The 24,125-nt window shown below is 48.1% G+C and overlaps 1 protein-coding gene across 1 annotated transcript in view; it reads left to right on the top strand.

Moving 5' to 3' along the window:
* BMERB1 (bMERB domain containing 1) overlaps window positions 1-24,125 on the top strand; it is a gene marked incomplete at both ends in the record, with an annotated part of 98,909 nt that overhangs the window by 51,644 nt on the left and 23,140 nt on the right. Inside the window, one exon of the mRNA XM_080830312.1 lies at window positions 12,275-12,398. Coding sequence (XP_080686438.1) covers window positions 12,275-12,398 — 124 coding nt within the window. The remainder of the gene's footprint in view (window positions 1-12,274; window positions 12,399-24,125) is intronic.

Below are 24,125 nucleotides of genomic sequence, written 5' to 3'. Positions count from 1 at the left end.
CCAATCATTTTAGCCCCACCAAGCATGGTTTTAAGCAGCACCATCTGGTTCTCTAGCCATCCTTGCGTGACCTTCGCCCTTCATCTACTTCTGAATTGGTTTGTAAATTGCAAGTGTTAGGGAGTCTTAGTAGAGATGCATGAATCACAGCTCAGGATAGATTCATAATCGTCTATATTCATGAAATCGTTCTGAGATTGCCGGGCTGGAGGATTTTTTTTAAATGGGCTTTGAATAATAGAATGAACCTGCAAAAGTGCTAAAAAAAACATTAGTTGTCTGTGCAATTTTATTTTTCATTTTCTAAAGATTTATTTGTTTATTTGAGAGAGAGAGAGAGAGAGCACGAGTGGGAGGGGCAGAGGGAGAGGGGAAGAGAGAATCCTGAGGCAGACTCTGTGCTGAGCATGGAGCCCGACACAGGGCTTAATCTCAGGACCCTGAGATCACAGCTGGAGCTGAAACCAAGAGTCAGATGCTTAACCAGCTGTGCCATCCAGGCACCCCATGTTTATGAAATTTTAATTAGACAATCATCTTATTATTATTACAAGGTTATCAATTTCCCCAGTTTAAATTTGACATCTCTACCAACTCCCACTGAATTAGTAAGAATATCTGATTCTCTTACATGGTCTCAAAGGACTTTTGAAACCAACCCAAGCCCTTCCCCTCGGGGCTGGGTGAAATACGACAGAGCTGTTTGGTGACTCATTGAAGGTCACTTAGAAGTGTTGGAGGGAGGATGCCAACTAATGAAAAATGACATTACACATTGTCAAATAATCTGCCAGAACTCATGTGTCATCTCCTTCCAAGTCCCACCTTGATGGTAACACACACATTATTCAGATGAAAACCTTTCTAGAAATCCTTCTTTGGATCTGTAGTCCCAGTCTGTGTTGAGATCTTGTCAACAGCCCAATAATGATAAAGCTTTGCCTTGGAGAGGAAGTTTGATTTTTTGGAACTACCCAAAGTCGTTCCAAGCCAGCTTGTGCAAATAAAGTGGGTAATCAGATCATGGGAATATAAAAACATGAATTTAAATGTGCTAAACTGCTTTTCTTCAATGACTCATAAGCTGATTTGAAAGTAATTATCAAAGAGTTTGTTTATTAATATCTCTCATTATTCCAGAAAGGATTTAATAGTCATGTAAGAGTCTAAGAAATTTTAAAAGGCTTGAGGAATGTTGGTATTATTAGAAACATAAAGCATTCCAAGATGATTCCTTGAAGGATAATATTCTAGAATATTTGTTTTTTAAAAAAAAGAATTTATTTCCATTACCCTGGTATCACTCCTCCACTCCAGGCTTAATGTTGGTTTTGTGGATGACGTAGGTGGGGCACAAGATTTTTGGTGCTTCTCATCCTTCCTAAGAAGGCAGAGATGGGATGGTATATGAGTGGGGTATTCCCAATGAACAGAGTTCTGGGACAGAAGGTAAAGGGGAGAGGGGCGCCCAAGGGACTGATCTCCTCTGTGCTTTCCCACCCATAGCTCCAGCTGTGATGGTGTCTGTGGTGGGGTGCTGTCTCTTGATGATGATGGTGACGGTGATGATGGAGGTAGTGATTGTGATGATGGTGGTCATGGTGATGGTCATGGTGATGATGACGGTGATGATGATGGTGATGGTGAATGATAATTGACACTCAACAAGATCTGACTTGGTCTTTTTGATGTACTAGCCTTAAAATCTCTGACTCAGCCCTCACTATGGTCACACTATGACCATTGTGTAGTTTCTATTATTGTCCCCACTTACAAATGATGGATACTGGGAGTAGGTTAGCTTGCATAATCCCTGCACCAACCGTGCAAATAGTATGGAATGAACAAATATTGTAAGCAAGTATTGTTAGACCCACTTTAGTCAGAAAGAGGAAACTCAAAAGAATTTAAATTACTTATCCAGGGGCACTAGCCAATAAAGGGCAGAGCCAACATTCTGAGTTGAGCCGTGTCATCAGTTAAACAATGCTGGGCCGTGGCTGCTGGACCGGAGCTGGGTGACATGGACAATGGCCAGTGAGCAGGAGAGCAGTCTCTCTGCTTCATTGTCCCACATCCTTCACTGAGGTCCCCGCCCTACAGACCATAGTTTCTACCCGGTCCTAGGACCATCCATGTAGGTTTCTTCGGCCTTCTCTATTACATAGACTGTGGTAGGCTCAATAATGGCACCTCCAAGATGTCCACAGCCTAATCCATGAAACCTGTGCATATTACCTTGTATAGCAAACAGGAAGTAAGATGTTCCCAGGAGCTCTCCTGAAAAAGTGGATCTAAACCAGTGATTCTCAGCCAGGGACACTTTTGTCCCCCAGGGGTTATTTGCAAATGTTTGAAGACATTTGGGCTTGGTGGGAGGATGCTCCTGGCATCTAGTGGGTGGAGGCCGGGGACACTGCCAACATCCTACAATGCATAGGACAGCCCCCTTAGCAAAGAATGATCTGGCCCTAAATGTCGGTAGTGCTGAGGGTGAGAGACTCGGGTCCAAATAAAATGTTTAGAGGCTGCTGAGCAGGGTTGAGATTAAACCCTTGCATTAACTTCAGTCCCTGAGTTTTCAGAGCAAGCCTTCGATGTTCTCACGGTCTACTTCCTTACCCCCATTTTACAGATAAGGACACTGAGGCTTAAAGAGGTTAAATCATTTGCCCAAGGTTGGCAGTTAGAAAGGGGCAGAGCCAGGGCTTAAACCCAAGTCGGCTTGGCTGTGGCTCGTGTTTCTTAACCCCAGTGCTGGGCGTGCATTCTCCTAATAACTTTTGCCGTTTGGACAAGTCAGATGTGGCTGAGGAAACAGAAACTCAGAGAAGCTAAACAATGAGCCCAAAGTCACATCAGAGACTAAGAACCATAGCCAAGGTCTGGAGACAAGGTCTGGAGACAAGATCACCCCTTGCAGGGTGATCGTGATTATAAAGACAGTACATTCAGGAAGGCCTGGTGCAGCGGGAGGGCTGATTACATGCAGGACCCAGCGGCATCCTCCTTCACGAGGCAGGCTGGGGGGGGGGGGGTGGGATGGAGCAGCCGGGAGCGCTGGAATTAAAAGCAGTTACTGCATCTTCTTGGGAAATGATGACTCATTAAAAGCAACCGCCTGTTTCCTATAATATTCCCGTTATAGCGAGAAGGCGAGATGCTTGGTGCATCCCATAAGGCAGTGTTTGGGGGTTGAGATGAGCTTCTTTCCTACATGAATGATTGATGACAATAAAAGGCAGGGGTGTCACCAAGAGCCTTAGAAGTGCATCAGGATATAGTAGTGGGGTTCAGATATATTTCCCTGGGATTTAAGACTAATGGGTCAGAAGACGTGCATGGGTACGCTCAGTGGTGAGCCAAGAATGGCTCTCAACAGAGGGTTGCTGGGAACCCTCTGGACCCTGCTTCCAGGGCAGGTGGAGTTGGAGGACTGAAGTCTTACCTAGAGGGACAGAGGAATGGCCCAGATGCAACCTGTTGATCTCCAAATCTGAGGATCCTCACCCTGTCTTCTTCCCCATGTCAGTCTGGCTTCTTCCAGGAAAAGGACATGTGAGTGTAGTTAGAATGATACTGAACACCCTTTATCATGCCAGACGTAGCACCAAGCACTTCACATCTTATGTCCCCTCCCGAGAAGCAGCTCTGTGAGATGGGAGACTCATTTTACCCAAGAGGAAGCTGAAATTAGGAGGATTAAGTGGTGTGTCTGGATCACACGCTCGGCGATAGACGCAAAACTTGAACTAGAATCTGTCTAGATCTACCATCAGGGATAGGCTGATGGTATACTAATGACCTTCCTCCCTGACATGTAAGGTCCTTCTTAGAAGGTCAGCTCAACGAGGGCAAGGATTTTGTCTGTTTTGTTCCATCCCTGTTGCTTAGAGAAGTAGCTGGCACAAAGTGGGTTTCCAATGCATACTTATTAAAGGAATAATGAGGGCAAATATCACAGAGGGAGTTAGAGAGAGAACTTGTTATGTGCCTGGCACTTTCGCAAATTACCTACGAAATGGGGGTGATTGTTCCTGCATTGCAGATGAAGAAACTGAGGCCCAGAGTCATCAATGGATGAGACCAAGGTCAGTATAGGAGCTAACCCTGAGACCCCAAAGCCCATGCCCATAACGATCCCCTTCGCTTGCCCTCTTCAAAGGCTGGCCTGGTTCCCACAGTGCCTGTATCCACCCACTCTTTTCCTTTGCTCTTTGTTTCTTTCTTTTTCTTTTTTTTTTTTTTAATCTACCTTGATTTATACCTGCTCATGCTAAAATGCAAATAGAGCCAATAGCAATGCACCAACATCAGTGTCTTGGTGATGCTGGCAATGGGGGGAACTAGGTGAAGGGTGTATGGGAAGTCTCTGTGATATCTTCGCAACTTCTCTAGAAACTTAAAATTATTTCAAAAGGGGAAGTTTATTTAAAAATTCAAACAATGGGGCACCTGGGTTGCTCAGTGGGTTAAAGCCTTTGCCTTTGGCTCAGGTCATGATCAGGGTCCTGGGATGGAGCTCTCTGCTCAGCAGGGAGCCTGCTTCTCCCTCTCTCTGCCTGTTTGTGATCTCTGTCTGTCAAATAAATAAATAAAATCTTTTTTAAAAATTTCAAACAATGGAAAAGGTTGTATTAGGTGGAAGGGGCTCCTCGTAATACTGAACCCCCAACCCCACAGGCAGACCCCAAGGCTCTTCTCTCAGGTGTCCTTCTGAGGGCGTTCTAAGGATGCTAGATACTTCATAAATGCTCGTTGGGGCTGAGATTAGTATGTCCACTCAAGTAATTGCTTCCATGATACAAGCTGGGTTGGAATAATGACTCAGTTGACTGATGCATCTTTGGGTGAGAAAGTTGACACGTGGTTGTGACTTTTCCTTCAGACTTGTGTTCTCATTCCATTTTCCAGAGACAGCTCTGGAGTGTAGGCCTACTGCTGTTTGTTAAGGGATCCTCGGAACCCAATCTTGTTGTGTCCCGTCACACCCTGTTGGACATGGCTATGAGACTGACTGAATGACCTCTAATACCCTTGCAACCCAAAGGGCTGGAATCCCAGTGTATGACTGCTTTTCTAGGGTGGGTGACTGGGGTACCCCCAGTGGTATTCAGATGCTTCTAGCATCAAACAACATCAAATTACATTGTTGCGAAATCATTTTTTTCCTCCCACAGTTATCAACATTTATGATTACCGGAGAAAGCTTTGCCTTTAATACCTCCCTGGTGCTTACTCACTTTCTAGGACTTGCTAATCCACCTTGCTGAGAAAGAAGAATTTGGCTTCAATCTGAGCATTTAGCCAGAATTTAACAACATTGCTTTGTTTCCATTGGAATTATTTTTATGGCTACTTCCCAATTATGCTAAGTAATAGTGACTTATTCTTTATGGATACGATACGAATTTCCTTTAAGGAGCTTATTTGAGTGAAAAAAAGCCAATGTAGAGAAATATTGAGTAAATGATAATATTGTGTCTCTGCTTGGGCAGCTTTAGCAAAATCCCATGAACTGTAGGGCTTAAGCCATAAATACTGACTTCTCATGGTTCTGGAGGCTTGGAAGTCCAAGATCGAGGCACCGGCAGACGTGGTGTTTGGTGAGAGCTCCTCCCTGGCTTGTGGACGGCTGTCTTCTCACTGTGTCCTTGCATGGGGGAAAGCAGAGAGAGAGAAAGTCAGCTCTGGGGTCTTGTCTGATAAGGACACTAATCCCATCCTGGGGCCCCACCCACATGACCTCTCTAACCCTGATTACCTCCTGAAGAGCCCATCGCTTAATACCATCACACTAGGGTTTAGGATTTCAACATATGAATTGAGGCAGGGGGGGGTTGGGTAGGGGAGGGAGGTGGGGGTGGGAACAGTTGTTGAGGCCAGTGCAAATCTGTGCAGTGATTGAGGTTTGGAAACGCTTGTCTGTAGCCCTTTGATCTGCAACGTGGGTTTTGAACTCAGACGCAGGTCGGAGTTCCAGCTCTGGTACTCACTGGTTCAGTGATTTTTAGCCTTTTTAGCCCATGATTTACGATCTCTCTGAGCCACATCTTCGCACTCTGTAATGCAAGGGTAATAGTGCTAGCATATGGTACCAGGTGCGTGAAAGTTATGAAGCAGAAAGAAGGAGGGGATGGTCCGGGGGACGCTGGGCTTAAAGTCCTGTTTGGACCCATGGTTGGAAAAGACAGACTAGGGAAGGCTTCTCTGTTCCCTGGCGTGGCTTTACCCCTCCTTGCCCACATTTGAATCCCAAGCTTCTAGGAGGTGGCCTGCCTTCATCCATGACCACCACCACTGCTCCCACCCCATCCCTGGACTGCTTTCAATTTTCAAGGTATATGGTGAGACGTGCAGGTGCGTCTCAGTCATGCCCAGTGCTCAGCTCTGATTCGCTGGTGCTGCAGGGCTTCTGAGCCCTGCGTTTCCCTGATGTGGCATTTGGGGATAAAAAGATGGATTTAGCTGCCTCATCCCCCAGAAGTGACTCAGCTCCTGGGAGCTCAGTGACGGCAGTCCCAGCTGGAGCCCTGGGGACCTCCTTGCTTTAGTGCTTGGCTCTCTCTCTATACAGCAGTCCTGGAGCCTCATGGGCACGTCTTCACTAATTTGTCTGTCATTTTTTTTTCCTTTAAGATTTTATTTATCCATCTGAGAGAGAGAGACAGAGAGAGAGCACGAGTTGGGGGGGTGGACAGGCAGAGGGAGAAGCAGACTTCCTGCTGAGCAGGGAGCGGGAGTTGATGCAGGGCTCGATCCCAGGACCCTGGGCTCATGACCTGAGCCAAAGGCAGATGCCCAACCCGCTGAGCCACCCAGGCGCCCCGCTTGTCTCTCTTTTTCCAGGATTCGTCCTCACGGACACGCTCATCAGCAGCTGTTGGATGCCTGCCCTCTAGCTGGAAAATGGTGTCGGGAAGGTTCCCATCACACCAGCTCTGTTTGCAAGTTCAGACTGAAAAGCAGCCGACTGTGTGTGACGCTCATTTATTTAAAACCTGTACCAGCGTTTCTCAGGGTCTGGCCTGAAGACTTTCTACGGAAGTTCCCTGGACATGACTCCCCAGCCCTGTTTTAGCCTATTCCCTGGGGGAACCTCCGGGGGTAGAAGCAGAGAATCCGCCTTTTTAACAAGCTACTCAGATAATCACCACGCCTGCTAACACTTGAGAACAGCGACTCCCCATATGCTCAATTTTCTCTCTTGTCAAGATGATGATGATAGTTCTTAAGTGGGGAGGTAGTTCTTAAATGAATGTGATTATTACGACAAGGGCTTTGGAGTAGGACACATCTGACTGCAAATTTCAGCTCTTCTTCTTCCTTTTCTTGAGCTTCAGCTTGCTTGTCTGTGAAATGGGGGGTTTTAAATAGGGCTTTTTAAATAGGGTTTTTAAATAGGGTTTATTAAATAGGGCTGTTTTGAGAATCAAATAAAGTGATTTGATCCTAAAATCCGATAAATAGTCAATCAATGTTAGCTCTTTTTGTTACTGGGTAAACCTTTTTTTTTTTTTTTTTAATCTTTAAACAGGAAATTATAGTATCTACCCTCTAAGGCAGGTGTTTTTCTGTAAAGGGCCAGACAGCAAATATTTGAGGTTTTATGGACCGTGTGGTCTCTGTCGCTGTTAAAACTCTAGCATTCTGTCCTTGTAAAGTGGAAGTGGCCATAAATCATATGTAAATGAACGAGCATGGCCAATGCTTCGATAAAACTTTATTTGCACAATCAGGCAGGAGGCCAGATTTGGCCCACGGCCATAGTTGCTAACCCCTCACCCAGGATGCTGTGAAGATTAACTGACATGAGGCTTATCGTGAGCCCAGCACAGTGCCTGCTCCTTTCTCCAGGAGAAGGAAAGCACTCAGGAGTAAGACTTTCCAACACAGGTATCAGCCCTATTCTCGGCCCCAGGTCAAGGCTGAATGTTCCTCCCAGCACCTGGAGTCTGGCTGTGCCATTTCCTCCATCTTCCCTCGAGGAGGGAGGTAAAATGGCAATCCATGCGGTGTGAGTAAGTCTTTGTCCCATGTTTTGCCCCGGGGTATGTGGTCATTTTCAACCTCTGTCCATGGAAATCAGACTGCACATCTGAACCACGATGTGAGAAATGAAGATACTTATCTCTGCGGGGTGGTTAATGACACACTTTCCCAACCACAAATGTCTTTAGCCCTGGCCCAGAGGCTATATGATGTGCTTGAGAGAGAAAGATTGAGCCCTGGGTTTGCATTCTGTCTCTGCAACGTTCTGATTGTGTGATGTTGGCCAAGTCCCTTCCTTCTCGAAGCCTCTGATGCATCAGGTATAAAACAGGGTTGGAGTGAGATCATATAAAGCCTCAGCACAGCGTAGAACATGGTAACTACTGGAAAAGGCCTCCAGGACTCAGAAAAAATAAATTCCCGTTGCTTTTTTTTTTGGTTGCCAACCAAATTTTGTTGATCTGTCCCAGCAGCCCTGGGAAACCAAGACACTGACCTTGACTCTAAGATGAGGATGGACAGCAAGTGTTGGTCTTAAAACATCTGTTTTCACAAAGGGCAGCGGTGATGGGGTGAAGTACCTGCGTTTTGGAGGTAGATGAGGCCTCAGCTACAACCCTTGCCAGCTCTGAGCCTTTGTTTCCTTATTTGTTCCACAGAGAACATCTTGATCCTGCTGGTTTATGGTGAGGACTAAAAGAGAGGGCAGGGCAGAGCGGGCTGGTGGTGATGGCCAAGGGCATCGTAACCACACATGGAAGCTGATGGGCCTCTGTTAATTCCATCCTCACAACTGCCCAGGGTGTCCTCACATGACACAGGAGGAAACTGAGTCACGAGATGTCAACTAACTCTCCAGGGCCACACAGGTAGTGAGGGGCAGAGCTGGGACTCAAACCCCAGCCATCTGACTCCTGAATGCCCCCCCCAACCCTGGTCCCTACAACCCTCTGTTGCCCTGTGCCCAGAGTCCATGCTCCTTCAACCTGGGCCTCCAGCCTGGTTGGAGCTGGACACACAGTAACGCTCAATTAAGATTACTGCTTTTATCCTGTGTCTTCCCTCTTCCCTCTTTCCTCAGGTCGGCCCTCAGTGCCCCAGCCCCAGAAGCCATCCAGTCTTGGGGAGCGGTGGCCACAATAAGGCCCCAGATCTGATTCCAGGAGCCTTGAGATCATGACTCAGCATGTCACATGGACAATTCCTTAAAATTCCTTCTTGGACATCTGTCCTTCTTCTCAAGTCCCAGTCCTGAGACATCTCCTCTGATCCCCTTCCCTCTCCCTCTTCTTTCTGACTCTCACCCCTTCCATTCTCCCTGTCTCCCCTTCCACCCCCAATTCCACCCCAGCCCAGCCTGACCGCAGGCTCGTCTTCAGGACATGCCTTGCTTGGAGGGCTGTGGGAGGGCATAGAGAATATCCTCGATTTAACATGTCCTCATCTGCCCACCTCCCCACCACCCATCTAGACACCCGGCCCTCCTCCTGGCTCAACACCGCGCCCTATCCATGCTGGGAAACCTGGGAGTTCTCAGAAAGTATAAAGAGAAGCAAATGTTCCTCTGAGGGGCCGAGCCGAGTGGAGACGAGATCTCCAGCAGGCCTAGGGCGGCCATATCACAGTTTCGTTGCCCTGATTCATTTCTTGGTCTTGCCCCTTGGTTTCTCTCTTACAAATTACAAATTACCTCCGAGAGCATTGGGGAGGCCATTCATCTCAAGGTGGGAATCACTGGTAGGTCATGGCCTTCTTCCTGCGTCCTAAGCAAGACGGAGCATTCTGAGGGGTGGAGGGGAGGCTTATGGAACAGACGTGTTAGGGGGCACATGAGGGAAGGCAATTTACCCAAAACCTGGTATCCAGTGGAGAACCGAGGGTCAGGAGTTTCCCACAGATGAGAAAGCAGCCGTGTGGGCTTCCGGCAGCGGGCAACGGTTCGAGATCCAAGCCAGAAGTACTCAACTTAAGGGAAATCTGCAAATCACAAATCCCCAGCCCCTAGGTCAGGGGTCCAGATCAGGGGTCAGGGCTTCAGGTCGTAGGAGGGAGACAGGTAGAGAGAGGGCAGCTTTCCAAACCATCGACTTGGAGGTAAGGAAAAAGACAGACGCCAGGCAGCAGAAGGTGCTAGGCGTAGAAGGAAGGAGCAAGATGTGGGTCGTGTGAAGTTGGCCTCAGTTAGAGCAACGTTACGTCCTCCCCTCTGTCTTTTTTTCTCCAACTGTGAAAGATCTTAGGATACTGCAGCCTTTAAAACCCAGCCATTCACGCCGGCAACATGGCCTAAAGTCACCTCCTAGATGCATGCAAGGACTGAGCGTTGAGGATGCTCGTCACAGGGTTGATTATGGTGGGGGAAATGGAAAACAACCTAAACGTCCGGGGGCTGGTGGAGTGATTCACGATACAGCCACAAATAGAAGACCACGCCACCTTTCCCACTGCTGCGGGGGGCGGGGGGGGGGGGTGAGGGGAATATCCAAGGATGCGGGAAAATGCTCATGATATGTTACGTGAAAAGAACAGGTAATAAAGTGAGACCCTAGCTTTCTATGGAACTGGACCTGGGTAATGGTGGAAATATAGGTGTACAATGGTGTGGGTGTCTGTGGACATTTCTAACTACTCTAACATTTTAGCATACATTTTTCCTGTTTTGTTTTTTTTTTTAAGTTATGGGTATTGGGGCATCTGGGTGGCTCAGTCGGTTAAGCATCTGCTTTCAGCTCAGGCCACGATCCCAGGGTCCTGGGATCGGGCTCTGCATCGGGTTCCCTGCTCAGAAAGGGAGATCATGAGATCATGACCTCAGCTGCTTCTCTCCCTCTCCTCTCCTCTCATGCTCTCTCATAGCACTATCTCTGTCTCTCTCTCAAATAAAAAAAAAAAAATCTTAAAAAAAAAAAAGGTATGTGTATTTACTCCTTATTGCAAGTTAGTACCCTTAAGAAATCTTAAACTACATCAATTTTATCTGCCCTCCCATCCCCTGGTAACCACCATGTTACTGCTTTCTACAAGTCTGACTTTTTAGATTCCACATGTAAGCATAACCATACAGTACTTGTCTTTGTCTCACTTTCCTCACTTAGCATAAGGCGCCCAAGATCCATCCATGTTGTCCCAGAGGATATCCTCCTTCCTCGTGGCTGAGTAATATTCCATTTGTAAACCTCATTTGTAATGAAATGTAAATGTAACGCAATGTAAAATTCATTTGTAATGAAATTCCATTTCGTTTCACATGGAAGCATGTAAAAAAACCAGATATATTACCCTAAATAAGCCTACCATGTATATAATATATAATCATATAGTTATTCTAATCACATAAATTATCATATATAGTTATATGATATATAGTTATTCTAATATACAGTTATTCTAATCATATAAATTATCATATATAGGGGCACCTGGGTGGCTCAGTGGGTTAAGCCTCTGCCTTTGACTCAGGTCATGATCTCAGGATCCTGGGATTGAGCCCCGCATCGGGCTCTCTGCTCTGCAGGGAGCCTGCTTCCTCCCTCTCTCTCTCTGCCTGTCTCTCTGCCTACTTGTGATCTCTGTCTGTCAAATAAATAAAATCTTTTAAAAAAATAAAATAAATTATCATATATATATATACACACACATGTGTATATATATATTCCCATATATGTATGTATATATATATATATATATATATATATATATATGGGAAGAATGTACATCAAATAAATATGAGGCAGGAAGAATTTCCATCAACATGTGGATTGTGATTCTCTCTGGGGTTCTCTCAGTGGGGGTAGGCATGACTCTTCCTTCGCTCCTTTTTTTTGCCTAACTGTATGACCTGAATTTTCTACAACAAACTCATATTCTTGCTATTACTATTCCTTACCTTACTTAGTATTCCTGTAAGATAATAGTATTGCTGTAAAAGAATGATAATAAAATGATTTTCTGCCTTGAAGCCGGGACAAGGGACAAAGAGAGGCTCAGGAGCTGGGACCAGGCAGGGACCGTAAAGCCACGTGGATACCCGCGAACAGGTTTGGTGAGCCCGTCTGAGCCTCCTCTTGCCGTCCTAACAGGATTCCCATGGAAAGCGTGTTTTCTGGTTTCCAAAGGTATGACTCCTAAATGCACAGGTGCGGCTCAGAGGGCCATCTGGGTGCCCTCGGGGTGCGCCCAGGGAGCTGGGGCAAGGCTGCTCCCCGGACCGAGGACAAGGACGGTCCTCAGAAACCGGGTGGCCTTGGGTTCTTGACACCCACGTTTCGTGTCTCCTGCGCAGATCAGCTGGACATCATCTCCATGGCAGAGACAACCATGATGCCCGAGGAGATAGAGCTGGAGATGGCGAAAATTCAGCGCCTCCGGGAAGTCTTGGTCCGCCGGGAGTCTGAGCTCAGGTTTATGTGAGTGCCTCGGGGAGGTGGCCGAGAAAAGGAAGTGGCGGGGAGGGGAGGACACCCAGAGAAACTACCGGGGACAGGCGCTGGGATAAAGGCTTATGTATATTTAACTGCCTAGAGGAATGGGTATCAGAGTCTTCCATTTTATGACTGATTGACTGATTGATGATTTACTGGGGGGGGGGGTGGTGAGCACGAGTAGGGGAGAGAGGGAGAAAGAGGGAGAGTCTTAAGCAGTCTTGGTGCTGAGCACAAAGCCCAGTGCAGGGCTCCATCTCACGACCCTGAGACCATGACCTGAGCTGAAACCAAGAGTTGGAGGCTCAACCGACCAGACCCACCCAAGTGCCCCAAAGAGTCTTCCATTTTAAACAAGACCCTGAAGTTGGGACTGAATTCAAGCCAGTCTGACTCAAAGACTCCAAGAGCCCAAGCTCTTTCTATGTTTGTTTCTGAGAAGAGGAAAGGGAAGAGATATAGGTGGACACAGGGGACCCAGTGGTGGTACCTGTGTCCGTGTCGTTAAGAGCACAGCGTCTGGGTTCAGATATTTATGAGATCCAAAAAAGCTGGGAGAGTTTGGGGCAGGTTCTCTCTGAGCTTTATTTCCCTGACTTGTGAAATGGGGGGAAATGATAATACCTCTCCTGGGGTCACCAGCAACCCTGAAATCACATGATTTTACCCAGCCTCCACTGGAAAAAGCAGCAACATCGCACCTTCTGGGCGGGCGCTGGAAGGTACACATTTCATTCTTTCTCTCGCTGATTTCACTGAGGTCCGTTATGCAAGAAAAATACGAATAAAGAACACCTTCCCTTTGATCTGGGGATAAGCGAAACTAATACATACATGAATGCAGAGAAACAATCCCTTCCTCCTTGTGGGTTTTCTGTTTTTTGGTTTTGGGGGGGTTTTTTTGGTTTTCGTTTTTCAAAAGAACTTGAGGAAGGATTGGTTGTGTGGGAGAAGCACTGACTAAGACCAGGTGTTTGACTAAGTCAGGTGATTCCAACCCCCAAGATAGCCAGGACCGGACAGGAATTTCAGGTGCCTGTGGGTCACCCAAGTACAGAGCAGTGGCGGAAAGTTCTGGGTCTTTGTGCAGGAGACCACAAACTAGACACAGATTCTCGGGGACAACCCCCAGAGAGGCAAGTAATGGAAACGAGTAGAGAGAAACAGCCAGGATCCATGCATAGGATGGGGCAATGCTGACATCTCTGTGCAGACCCTCCTTCTGGATGGACTCCAGGCAAAGGGAAAACCCAAAAAGTATGGAATGGTTGACAGTTCAGTGGCAGCAAGAGAGTTGGGGATAATCACAGTCTCTAAATAATACAGGTGTGCCTTAGAGGTATTGTGGGTCCCTGCAGTAAAGCAGAACTCGCTATAAAGTGAGTCAGGTGAATTTTTTGGCAGACAGTGAAGTCTGCTGCATGGATGGATTCTTCTTTTCATGAACAATTTCTCTGTTGCATGTGATGCTCCTTGACTGCATTTCACGCATAGCAGAACTTCTCCAAACAGGAGTCAGTCCTCCAGACCCTGTCTTTGCTCATCCACGAGAAGCAGCTCCTTATCTGTTGAAAGTTTTATCAAGACATGGTAGCAATTCAGTCCTATCTTAAGGCTCCACTTCTCATTCCAGTTTTCTTGCTAGTACAGGCACATCTGCACCGATTTCTTCCACCGAAGCCCTGAACCTTCCATTTGCAAAAAATGCGGGATCTCTAAAGCATGATAAAGCGAAGCACAGTAGAACGTAGAGTGCCGGTACATGCAAATTAAGTCTTTCTTCCTCCTTTCTACCTTTAATCCCCATTCATAAAAATGACCTATGCTAATAGTAATGGTTTTTATTAATTCTGATGGATAGTTTTATGACTGTTCTTCTATTACTTAATATATAACCTTTAATTGGGGCACCTGGGTGGCCCAGTCGGTTAAGCATCCACCTTTGGCTCAGGTCATGACCTCAGAGTCCTGGAATTGAGCCCAATAGTGGCCACCCTGCTCAGCGGGGAGTCTGATTCTGCCCCCCCCCCCAACCTGCTCTCTCTCTCTCAAATAAATAAAATCTTTAAAAAAAAAAAAAAGATTCTGTCTCTCCACCTACCAATTTCCGCTCTCAGGCGAGCTCCCTCTCTTTTAAAAAAGAAAAGAAAAGAAAAGAAAGAAGACAGAAAACCTCTGAGTTCCCTTCAGGGCCCCGGGTGCTCAAGAGGGAGCAAAGGTTGCTCTTAGGGCTGCAGGAATAATGGCTGTCACTTTGCATTTACTGACCTTTGCATCCCGTGTGGGTGTGCGCATGCTCATTATCCCCAGCATCTGGCCCAAGCCTGGCACGTTGTGAGCACGCAATGACGAGAATGACTAGCGTGTAGGGTCCAGCTCTGGGCCAAGCACGGCCCGACATCCTTGACTCACTGAATTTCCCCTTCGTGCGCACTTAGGGATAAATTAAAAGCAGCGAGGCTCACCACTGTACCACCCACGCCTCAGTAGATACTGGAATAAATCAAGTTATTCAAAGGATACAGAAGGATGTCAGTGTAGTCAGGACCTAAGTGGGGGCTCAGTGCCATTCTCCAGGGGAGGGGCCGGCTCCCGGGCCCCCAGGGAATGGGGAGACTTGTTAGGAGCCTGTAGACAATAGTGGGATCTACTGACAGCTCCCCCACCAGGCCCAGCCTGGTATAGAACGTAACCTTGCCTGGAGGTTTACCCACCTTATTAGTCTCCGCGGTGCGAGATGAACCCAGGGATCACAGGATGGAGATCACTGCCCACTCAGACCTGAACAGGGCTAGCAGGCCAGGTGGGGGCCATTCTTGAATTCAGTTTCCCGTCTCCTTCTCGGAGCCAGGCCCTCACACAGCTATAGGGCGCCTATTCCCCCATCCCTAATAGAGAAGAGAAAATCAGAGGTTAAAAAAATTTGCCCACGGTTGCATTAGCTAATCAGAAGCTGAGCTAGGAGGCAGTGATCCCAGAGTATTGATTCAGTGAGTGAATGAGGGAAGGGAGGAAGGGGGGTGGGGAGGAAGGGTGGATATTCTTTAAGGAGTATACACCACAAGGGTAGGAATCTTTTCATCTTCCTCACTGTTCTATCTTCCCAGCCTCTTGAATAGGGCTTAGCACTTATTAGGGCAATTAATATTTGCAGAATGTGCACATTCCATCCTTCCCCAACAAGCTCCCCCCCCTACACACACACACACCAGGGCCCCTGGCACAGGGTAAGAGGGAAACAGAATTTCAGACCATACTAAGCATTTGCAGGCACAGAGGGGAAAGCCCTGAGTGACAGGAAGTTGACAGCCATTGACTGAAACTGTCCCAAGGATTGTAGCTGTAATAACCAGGATGAGATTGGTTTTGTCACACTTGCTCCGAAGTAATCAAGTTAATACCCATCAGCTCCTACGGAGACAATGTGAGTCAGACCACATTTCACGGTTGCCAGTGTCTTCTCACTTTTACTGTCTCCTGCTGTATTGATTGTTTTAAGAGTGGGCCCAATGGCTGCTGCCCCAACACCCCCAATGTTTAACATTTTTCTTTCATGGACTTCCATGTTCTTGTCTTGCTGGTTCAACCTCTCTTCTTGCCAGGATGGTGAGGAAGTAGAAGAGTGAGATTTACCTAATCCCCAGGGAACTAGCATGGATTCAGGAGAAGTAGAGTCAGGGGTTGTCCTGGCTCTCCTGTGTCCTCAGTGGATGCCCTTGGGCGCATGACAGAGCATAGAAGAACTGCTGTTTACTCTTTATTCCCTCTCTTCTTTGCCCAGCACTTCTAGAATGCGAGGACAAACTCCTCGTTGGACGCCCACAATCCCACAATTGTGCAATCCCACGTTGGGTTTTGTCTTGTTCTGCCATCTTGAATTAAGTGTGGTAGAAATGGAAAGGATTTTACTGAGGGAGACTCAGTGAACCGGACTCCAGCAGAACTTTTCCACACTCTTTCTCTGGAGAGAAGCAATTTATTTGGAACCCAAAATGATGAGCTCTAACTTAGATGGATGGCCAGGTTTGCAAGTCAACCTCCCAGGAATTCTTGGCAGTGCTCTACAAGGTTCTCAGGGGGCACAGCAGTCAACATTCAGTGAGTCCTTCCTGCAGGCCGGCCCTGAGCACACGAGATCACACCATCTATGAAAAGTACCTACTAATGAAAGGACAAATCAGGGCAACCCCCTATTTTTTTTTTAAGATTTTTATTTATTTTTTGACACAGAGAGAGATCACAAGTAGGTAGAGAGGCAGGCAGAGAGAGAGGGGGAAGCAGGCTCTCTGCTCAGCAGAGAGCCCAATGTAGGGCTCAATCCCAGGACCCTGAGATCATGACCTGAGCAGAAGGCAGAGGCTTAACCCACTGAGCCACCCAGGCGCCCTAGGGCAACCCCCTATTCGCCTTGACTAAGACCCACAAGGTCAGGCTTGGGGAAGGGCTATGGGTTGACCCTGGCGGGCACGGCGTTATCTTCTCCACCTTCCTTAGCTTGTCCTCTGGTTTACAGGTTGCTACATGGCAGCTGGAGCTCTCCCACGTGAAGTTTGGTGATTTTATGAGCTTCATTTGAATGAGTCAGTAAACCCCTCCGTATCACAAACACACCCCTGTAATAGGTACCGAATGTCCCGGAGGTAAAGCCTGGAGTCTGCTTTGTTCTCTCGGTGATCCTCTGTACCACCCACCTCCCGTCCCTCTGCCGCTGCCCTGGGTCCCTGCCACTCCCTCTCGCCTGTCCCACCGGGGCTGTCGCCAAGCTCAGACTCATTTTCTCACCTTTAATTCCGGGCACTGAATCACACCATTAGCTTTTCCTAACTCAGCAGCCCGTGCTCGCCTGCCTGGGCTCTCCTGCCGTCTCGGAACAATCCTGGCCCTGCCGTTTCTCTGGGCTTCAGATAATTAAGAATCTTACGCCTCAGAGCAGGGGCAGGGGCTGGTTATCTTCTTTTTACACCCGCTTGCCGGATTTTCATAAAAGGGATCGCGTGCTCTGTCTCTTGGCTTGCCCTGGGCAGTGGCGGGTTTTAATCAGGGAGTATCAGCCCCGCAGTGGGGAGGGGAGGCAGGCTTGTGTAGGGTGGAATTCAGGAGCATAGAACTCACTTTCTGCTGTTTCCAGAGCCACGGCTTGAACCCCAGTCACTTGGTTTCATTAAGTAGTACCAGCATGGTGGAGAGGTCAAGCCCTAGGATCCTGACGGCAGGGAGTCCGGTGGGAAGGATAGAAGGCGCATGGGTTGTGAACAGCGGCGTTCCGAGTACTTGCTAGGCTGAGCAGCATTCTAAATATTTCACGTGCATTGACTCATTTAATCCTCACTACAACTATAGAGGTAGGTAGCAGCCACGTCCCACCCCGCTACTTCCCATCTTATAGAGGAGGTGGAAACTAATGCACAGAGAGGTTGAGTAACTTGCCTGGGGTTGCCCAGCATCCATTAACTAGCAGATACTGGTTTCTCCCAAGTATTCTGGGTCCAGCGTCCGTCCCAACCACCATGCTATGGGCATCTCTCAACTGACTTTGAACCCCAGTTTCTTTTTTTTTTTTTTTTAAGATTTTATTTATTTATTTGACAGAGAGAGATCACAAGAGAGGCAGAGAGAGAGAGAAAGAGGAGGAAGCAGTCTCCCTGCTGAGTAGAGAGAGCCTGATGCGGGGCTCGATCCCAGGACCCTGAGACCGTGACCCGAGCTGAAGGCAGAGGCTGTAACCCACTGAGTCACCCAGGTGCCCCTGAACCCTAGTTTCTACTTGTTACCAACCGTGTGGCCCTGGAGCAGATTTTTAGCTGTGTTTCAGCTTCAGTTTCTCCCTCTGTACAGTGGGGCATCGATGCTTTTCTGGCAGCAAGATAGCAGGAGATGAAAAGAGAGGACGCATGTGAAAGTAGGTGGCTTTTCCTCCTAAGGAAATAAGCAAATCCTCCCTTTCACTGTTAACGCCGTGCTTTGAAGGATCACAGGAGATCAGGGTGTTGAGTCATCCCCAGAGAACACCCAGAACACGCTCCTCTCCCCAGGAAGCTGGGGAGCGTCTCTCCACCAGTAAGACCAGCTCCACCCAGGGGCCTTGACATTATTATCACCCGTGTTATTTTTAAAAATGTTTTATACACCTGCATTTTTTTTTGTCTTCAATGAGCTGGCGATTCTCAAGTCCGTTAGGAAGAGCTTCAAGCCAAGGGCAAAACGAAGCCTGTGCGTTTATGTAACTTGACACATCTTAGCCACGTTCGGGAATTCTGCCTCACACCCGTTGCACTCCAGGTTTTAAATAGCATCCTCTAAGAACAGGTCACTGTTGACAGAGCCACTGTATGGCATATCAGGTGGGAAGAGATGCTCCCAGTGCAGACGATCTGAAAAGCATTTTTTTTTTTTTTTTGGGCAAAATGTGCACAGATTTGAGGAGTTCGGGGTTGGGGGAAGGAAAGAGGGAGGGGTAGGGAAATGGAAGGAGGAGAGAGGATGGAGGACATTGCAGGTTGGACCTCTGAGTGGAAAGATCCTCCTGAATTTCTAAGCATACCAGGAGGTAGGGATGGGTGTGGGAAACTGGGCTGATCAAATGGAGAAAGATTATGTCGACAAGTTTCTGCTGTTCCAAGTTGCCTTTTGCAGCCAGAACACACTTCAGGAAAGGAAACTCTTCTCTCTGGGAACTCACACAGTCTTACCATCCAGGACTTGGTTCTCTCACCTCCGAGGAGCTGAGCGTCCTGTGTGCTGGTGAGCTGGGAGGGAGATCACAACAGTAGGCTCTTGTGATGGTGAAGTTTATGTGTCAGCTTCCCTGGGGCTGTGGGGTCGCCAGACATTTGGTTATACGTTATTCTGGGGAGTCCCTGTGGGGGGTTCTGGGTGAGACGAGACATTTGGCTCAGTGGACGGAGTAAAGCGGATTGCCTTTCCCGGAGCGGGTGGCCTCGTGCGACCCACTGAAGGCCTGAATAGAACAAAAAGGCTGAGAAAGCGGGAACTTTGCCTGCTTTCCCGAGCAGCTGGGATATTGATCTTTTCCTCCCTGTGGACTTGAACTGAAAAATCAACTCTTCTTGGGGCTTGAGCCTGCCAGCTTTTGGCCTGGAGCTATACCATCAGCTCTCCTGCGTCTCCAGGTGGCTGATGATAGATCTTGGGACGTCTCAGCCTCGATGATCAAGTGAGCCCTTTCCTTATAATGAAATAATCAATCGCTCAATCAGTCAATCAAATCTCCTGTTGCTTCTGTTCCATGGGAGAATCCTGACTACCACAGCCCTCTTTATTCTCAAAAACTTCCATCTGGATGTCTTCTCTGGCTAGCAAAGACCTAGGAAGTTGGCGAAGGCTGATTAAGATAAAGGGATATTGGCTCTAGCACTTTGTAGAACAATCTGGAATTACCGAGTAAAAATGAGCATGTACTTACTCCACAACCAGTAGTTTCTCCCCTGGGGATACCCTGGAGCGGCTCTGTATGACTGGGCAAGCCCGAGCTTCATGTGGCTATTTCAATTTAAATTCGTGGAAATAAAATGAAAAGTATAGTCCTTCATTAGCGCTACTACATTTCAAGGGCTCGTTCATCAACTGAGCCTAATGGCTGTCCTATTGGAAAGCATCCACATTGTTGTACATTTCCATCAATCTAGCACTGCCCTAAAGAAACTCTCATACAGACTCTCTCTCGGACACTCTCTCTCGGTGACCGAGCCACCCAGGCACCCCTACATGTCCCTTTTTAAAGGAAAAATGCTAAGAAAGGGAAGCAAGTTTATGATCTTTGATATCTGCATCAATGTCTCAGATACATCGAACCCAGTATGTCCAAGTCCAAACTCATGATCCCCGTGCCATCCCCCAGGCCTGCCCCCACCAAGCGCAGCTCTGCAAGCGGCCCGGCACCACCATCTACCACGGAAATGACAAATGCTGAAGTCAGACATCATTCTTGACTCCTTCCAATTTGCTGCCTTGCGTATTCAATCCATTCCCAAACTGAGTCAATTTTACTCCCTAAAGTAGTTTTAAAAACTGTCCACTTTCCTCCATTGTCATGGCCAACACCCAAGTGCGCATTCCCACCTCTGTCCCTGATCTCAAGAGCCTCCCAGCCTTCCACCCAGCTGCCCTCTGGGCCAGGGTGCTGCAGCCAGAGGGAGCCTTTGGAAATGCAAATCAGACCACGGCTCCCAGTTTTAAACACTTTCCAGAATGTGTTACTGTGATCAAGCCTACCTGATACGGCCAGGTCCACTCCTGTCTCTTCTGCTCTCTGTTCTTCCTTCATCGTCCCTCCGCCCCAGCCCCTGCCCCTGATCTGCACCCCACACACACTCCACGCCCTTTCCTGCCACTGAGGCCATTTCCCATGCTGTTCCCTCTGCCTGGACCCCTTCTCCCACCATCCTCTTTGCCTGGTTGACTTTCCCTCTCCCTCCAGAGCTCAGATCTAGGGAAGGGAAGACTTCCTAGGACTTCCCGGTCTGTGTCCAGTGTTATCCCCCCAACCACAGTCCTTTTCTTAGAAGACTTTCCCTCCACTTAGATCTCCATGCATTGGCGTGAGTATGTGCTCACTCTCCTTCTCCTCCCAGACACTGGCCTTGCTGAGAACGGAGGCTGATCTGTTTTCACTCCCAGCAGTGTTGGCAGCCCCCGACACAAGCCCAAACTCAGAGCAGGTGCACAGGGAATACTTACATCTTCGATGAGCAAGAGTTCATCTTCCCGCTTCTCCCAGTGCCTGACCCGTTGCAAGGGCTCCCCTGGGGCTGGCAAGTCCAGTAGTGAGAGGGGCCTGGCCCTGTGAGGGTTAGACAGATGGTGGATCCAGTTCATAGCATTCCAGCAGAATGACAGCATGACACACAACTTGCCGTGTAGACACTTTTCGAAGTGTACGAGTTTCCCAAGGCTGCTGTAACAAAATCCCACAGAGTTGGTGTCTTAAAATAACGCAAATATATGCTCTTACACTTCTGGAGATCAGAGGTCTGAAATCGGCATCACTGGGCTGAAATCAAGTGTCCGCAGGACCATGCTTCTCCTGGAGGCTGCAGGGGAGAATCTTTTTCCTCGTTTTCCAGTTTCTAGAGCTGCGTTTCTCACAGTCCTTGGCTGGTGGGCCCTTCCGCCCCTGTCAAAGCCAGCAGAAGGGAATCTTTAAATCTCTCTGCTGACATCATCCCATCTCCTCCCTCTTCTTCACCCAAATCTCACTCTGTCTCCCTCTTATGAGGCTGCTTGTGAGTACATTTAGAACCCGCCCGAATAACCCAGGGAAATCTCCCCGTCTCAAGATCCTTAATGTAATTCCACCCGCAAAGTCCTCCATATTCCTAGCTTCCAGGGATCAGGCCGTGCATATCTCTGAGGTACATTATCCAGCAGGCCACATTAGGAGAGACAGATAGCAAATCGCATTGGGGCTCAGCATCGAGCTGGAGTCTCAGTGTGGCCATGACGGTGACAGATAGGGCCATGGCTGAGCTGAGCAGAGGGGAAGGCACCCTCTACGTGGAGAATGTACATTGCTTGATCTTATGCTAGATTCTCATTATTTTTTGAAATCTCCCAAAGAAGTGGCATCTTATGAGACAGAGAGAGGGAGAGGGAGATGCAGTGCCTTGGTAAAGCACACACGGCGGCCCGACAATTAAGGGTTTTCTCACTCTCCCTGCATGTTTCCGGAGCAGTGCTGATTTGAATGGCAGCAGAACTTGAGAAGGGCTCGGCGGTATCACTCGCTGATCTCAGCGGAGGGTTCAGCTTTTCCTAAGCGCTCAGTATGGAATCAGATAACACCGGACAGGGCTGGCTTCATTTCCACATTGTCTCTTCCCATGAGAGCCAGCCCTCCCTTGGTATTTCCCGGGCAGGATGCTCACAGAGGAAAGGAAGGACAGAAGGTACAAATGGCTTAGCGGGTGTGTCTTGGTGTTTCCCATCCATGAGCTTTGCTGGCCCCCATCCCCCAGGAAATGTAAATATCCTGATTTACATCTTTCACTTTAATTAATTGGTTGCTATTCGCTGAATGATTAGATACATGGATTTTTTTTTCCTTCTGGAATTTTGACCCACTCTGGGTCTTTCTGTCCTCCATCCCCTAAAATCCTCAGGGGTTTTGAATTATATGAAGTCAATCCAAGACACTCCTAGTTGGGGTTCTGCCAGTGGGAAGGAAGCCTGTGTTGTCACTTCTGGGTGTCCTCATCTTGGACAGCATGGCCTTCTGATCAAGAGAGAGACCTATACTTGCTCTAGGTTAGATTATAGTACGTTGGAACTCTAGCTCTGCCATTTCCAGGCTGTGCAGTCTTGGTCAAATACCTTAACCTCTCTGAGCCCCAGCTGTCTCACCTGTCAATTGGCGATGGCTCCAACATTGCACAGGGTGGTTATGATGAGTAAAGGAAATCATTTATACATGAAGCGCCCGGACCAGTGCCTGCCACAATGTAAGTTCTCAGGAAATGTTACTTCCCTTTGCTTCCGGAAGAAATCGAGTTTGGAAACGAACAGATGCCTTTGTAAGAGCAGACGTTGGGCCCGCGTTCTTGGTTACTAGTTGTACAGTTATTTATCTTGAATGGGGGGCACAGGAGAAGGGAGGGAGATTGGAAGATAGACTGAAGGTCTCCTCCATGACAAGGAATTTCAGACTGGAGAGAAGGCTCAGGGGCACTTGAGATGTGTCTCGAGACAACTGAAGGACTGCCCGGGAGAAGAGGGAGTCTGTTTCTTCTTTGTGCAACCGGGACCAAACACAGATGCCGCTGGCAAATCAGGTTACCATCTCAGCCTGAGAGAGGGCACCCCAAACACTTGGAGCTATAAAAAGTGGGAGACTTGGGAGATCATGAGTTTCCACACCTGGGGATATTCAAATGTTGATTTATTCCTTCCTTCATGCAGCCGGCATCTATGATATCATTACCATGGGTCAGGTCCTGGGAACGTGGGAATGAACAGTGTAGATGAGAGCTCTGTCTTAATGCCATCTGGGGGAGGACATAAAAAAAATGCATGACTCCTGGGGAGGATATGGAAGCTTCAGATGGGTGATGGGGAGGAGGGAGAGTGAGTGCCAGGATACTATGCTCAATTCTTAAGGTCTCTGTCTCTCCTTACACCCCTCTGCAGGCCAGAGCTGACTGGTCCAAACTGGCTCAGAGTCTCTCTCTTTGGGATACAGGGAGACTGGGCCAGTTCGGTGATGGATTTGCAAACCAAAGTCAGTGGATGAGCACAGAAAGCCTGTCTTTGGGAAGGAAGGAGGACAGCACAGCTGCCTCAGAGTAGCAAACAAGAGACACTGTCGTCCCGGAAAGCAGAGAACGAACTTGACTATGACATTCCCATTCCAGTCCCCAAGCAGCTCAGCCAAACTGGGCCTTTCTATAGGATGTTGTATTTTCTTACCCCCTGGGTGTCTGCTGTCCAGACCCTTGGAGAAAGGACTCACACTTGGGTGGCCGCAGCCTGGGGAAACCCAAAATCTCCCGCTGTGCTGTTAGTGAATTTTCAGGGTTTCCCTGCTCAGCTTTTCTCTGCCTCCAGGCTTGGTTCCCTGCATCCTGGAACCCCATCCATGTGGGTAGGTGACTTGGATGCTTCACCAGTTTCCATAACGACAGAACAGGACAAAGCCCTATGCTACTCCCACAGGTCATCTGAGGAGTTGTCGAACTAAACATCCAGAAAGGGCTTGCA

Source organism: Martes martes, assembly GCF_963455335.1.
Source record: "Martes martes genome assembly, chromosome: 18".
Taxonomy (NCBI): domain Eukaryota; kingdom Metazoa; phylum Chordata; class Mammalia; order Carnivora; family Mustelidae; genus Martes; species Martes martes.
This window is presented reverse-complemented; position numbering and strand designations above follow the sequence as displayed.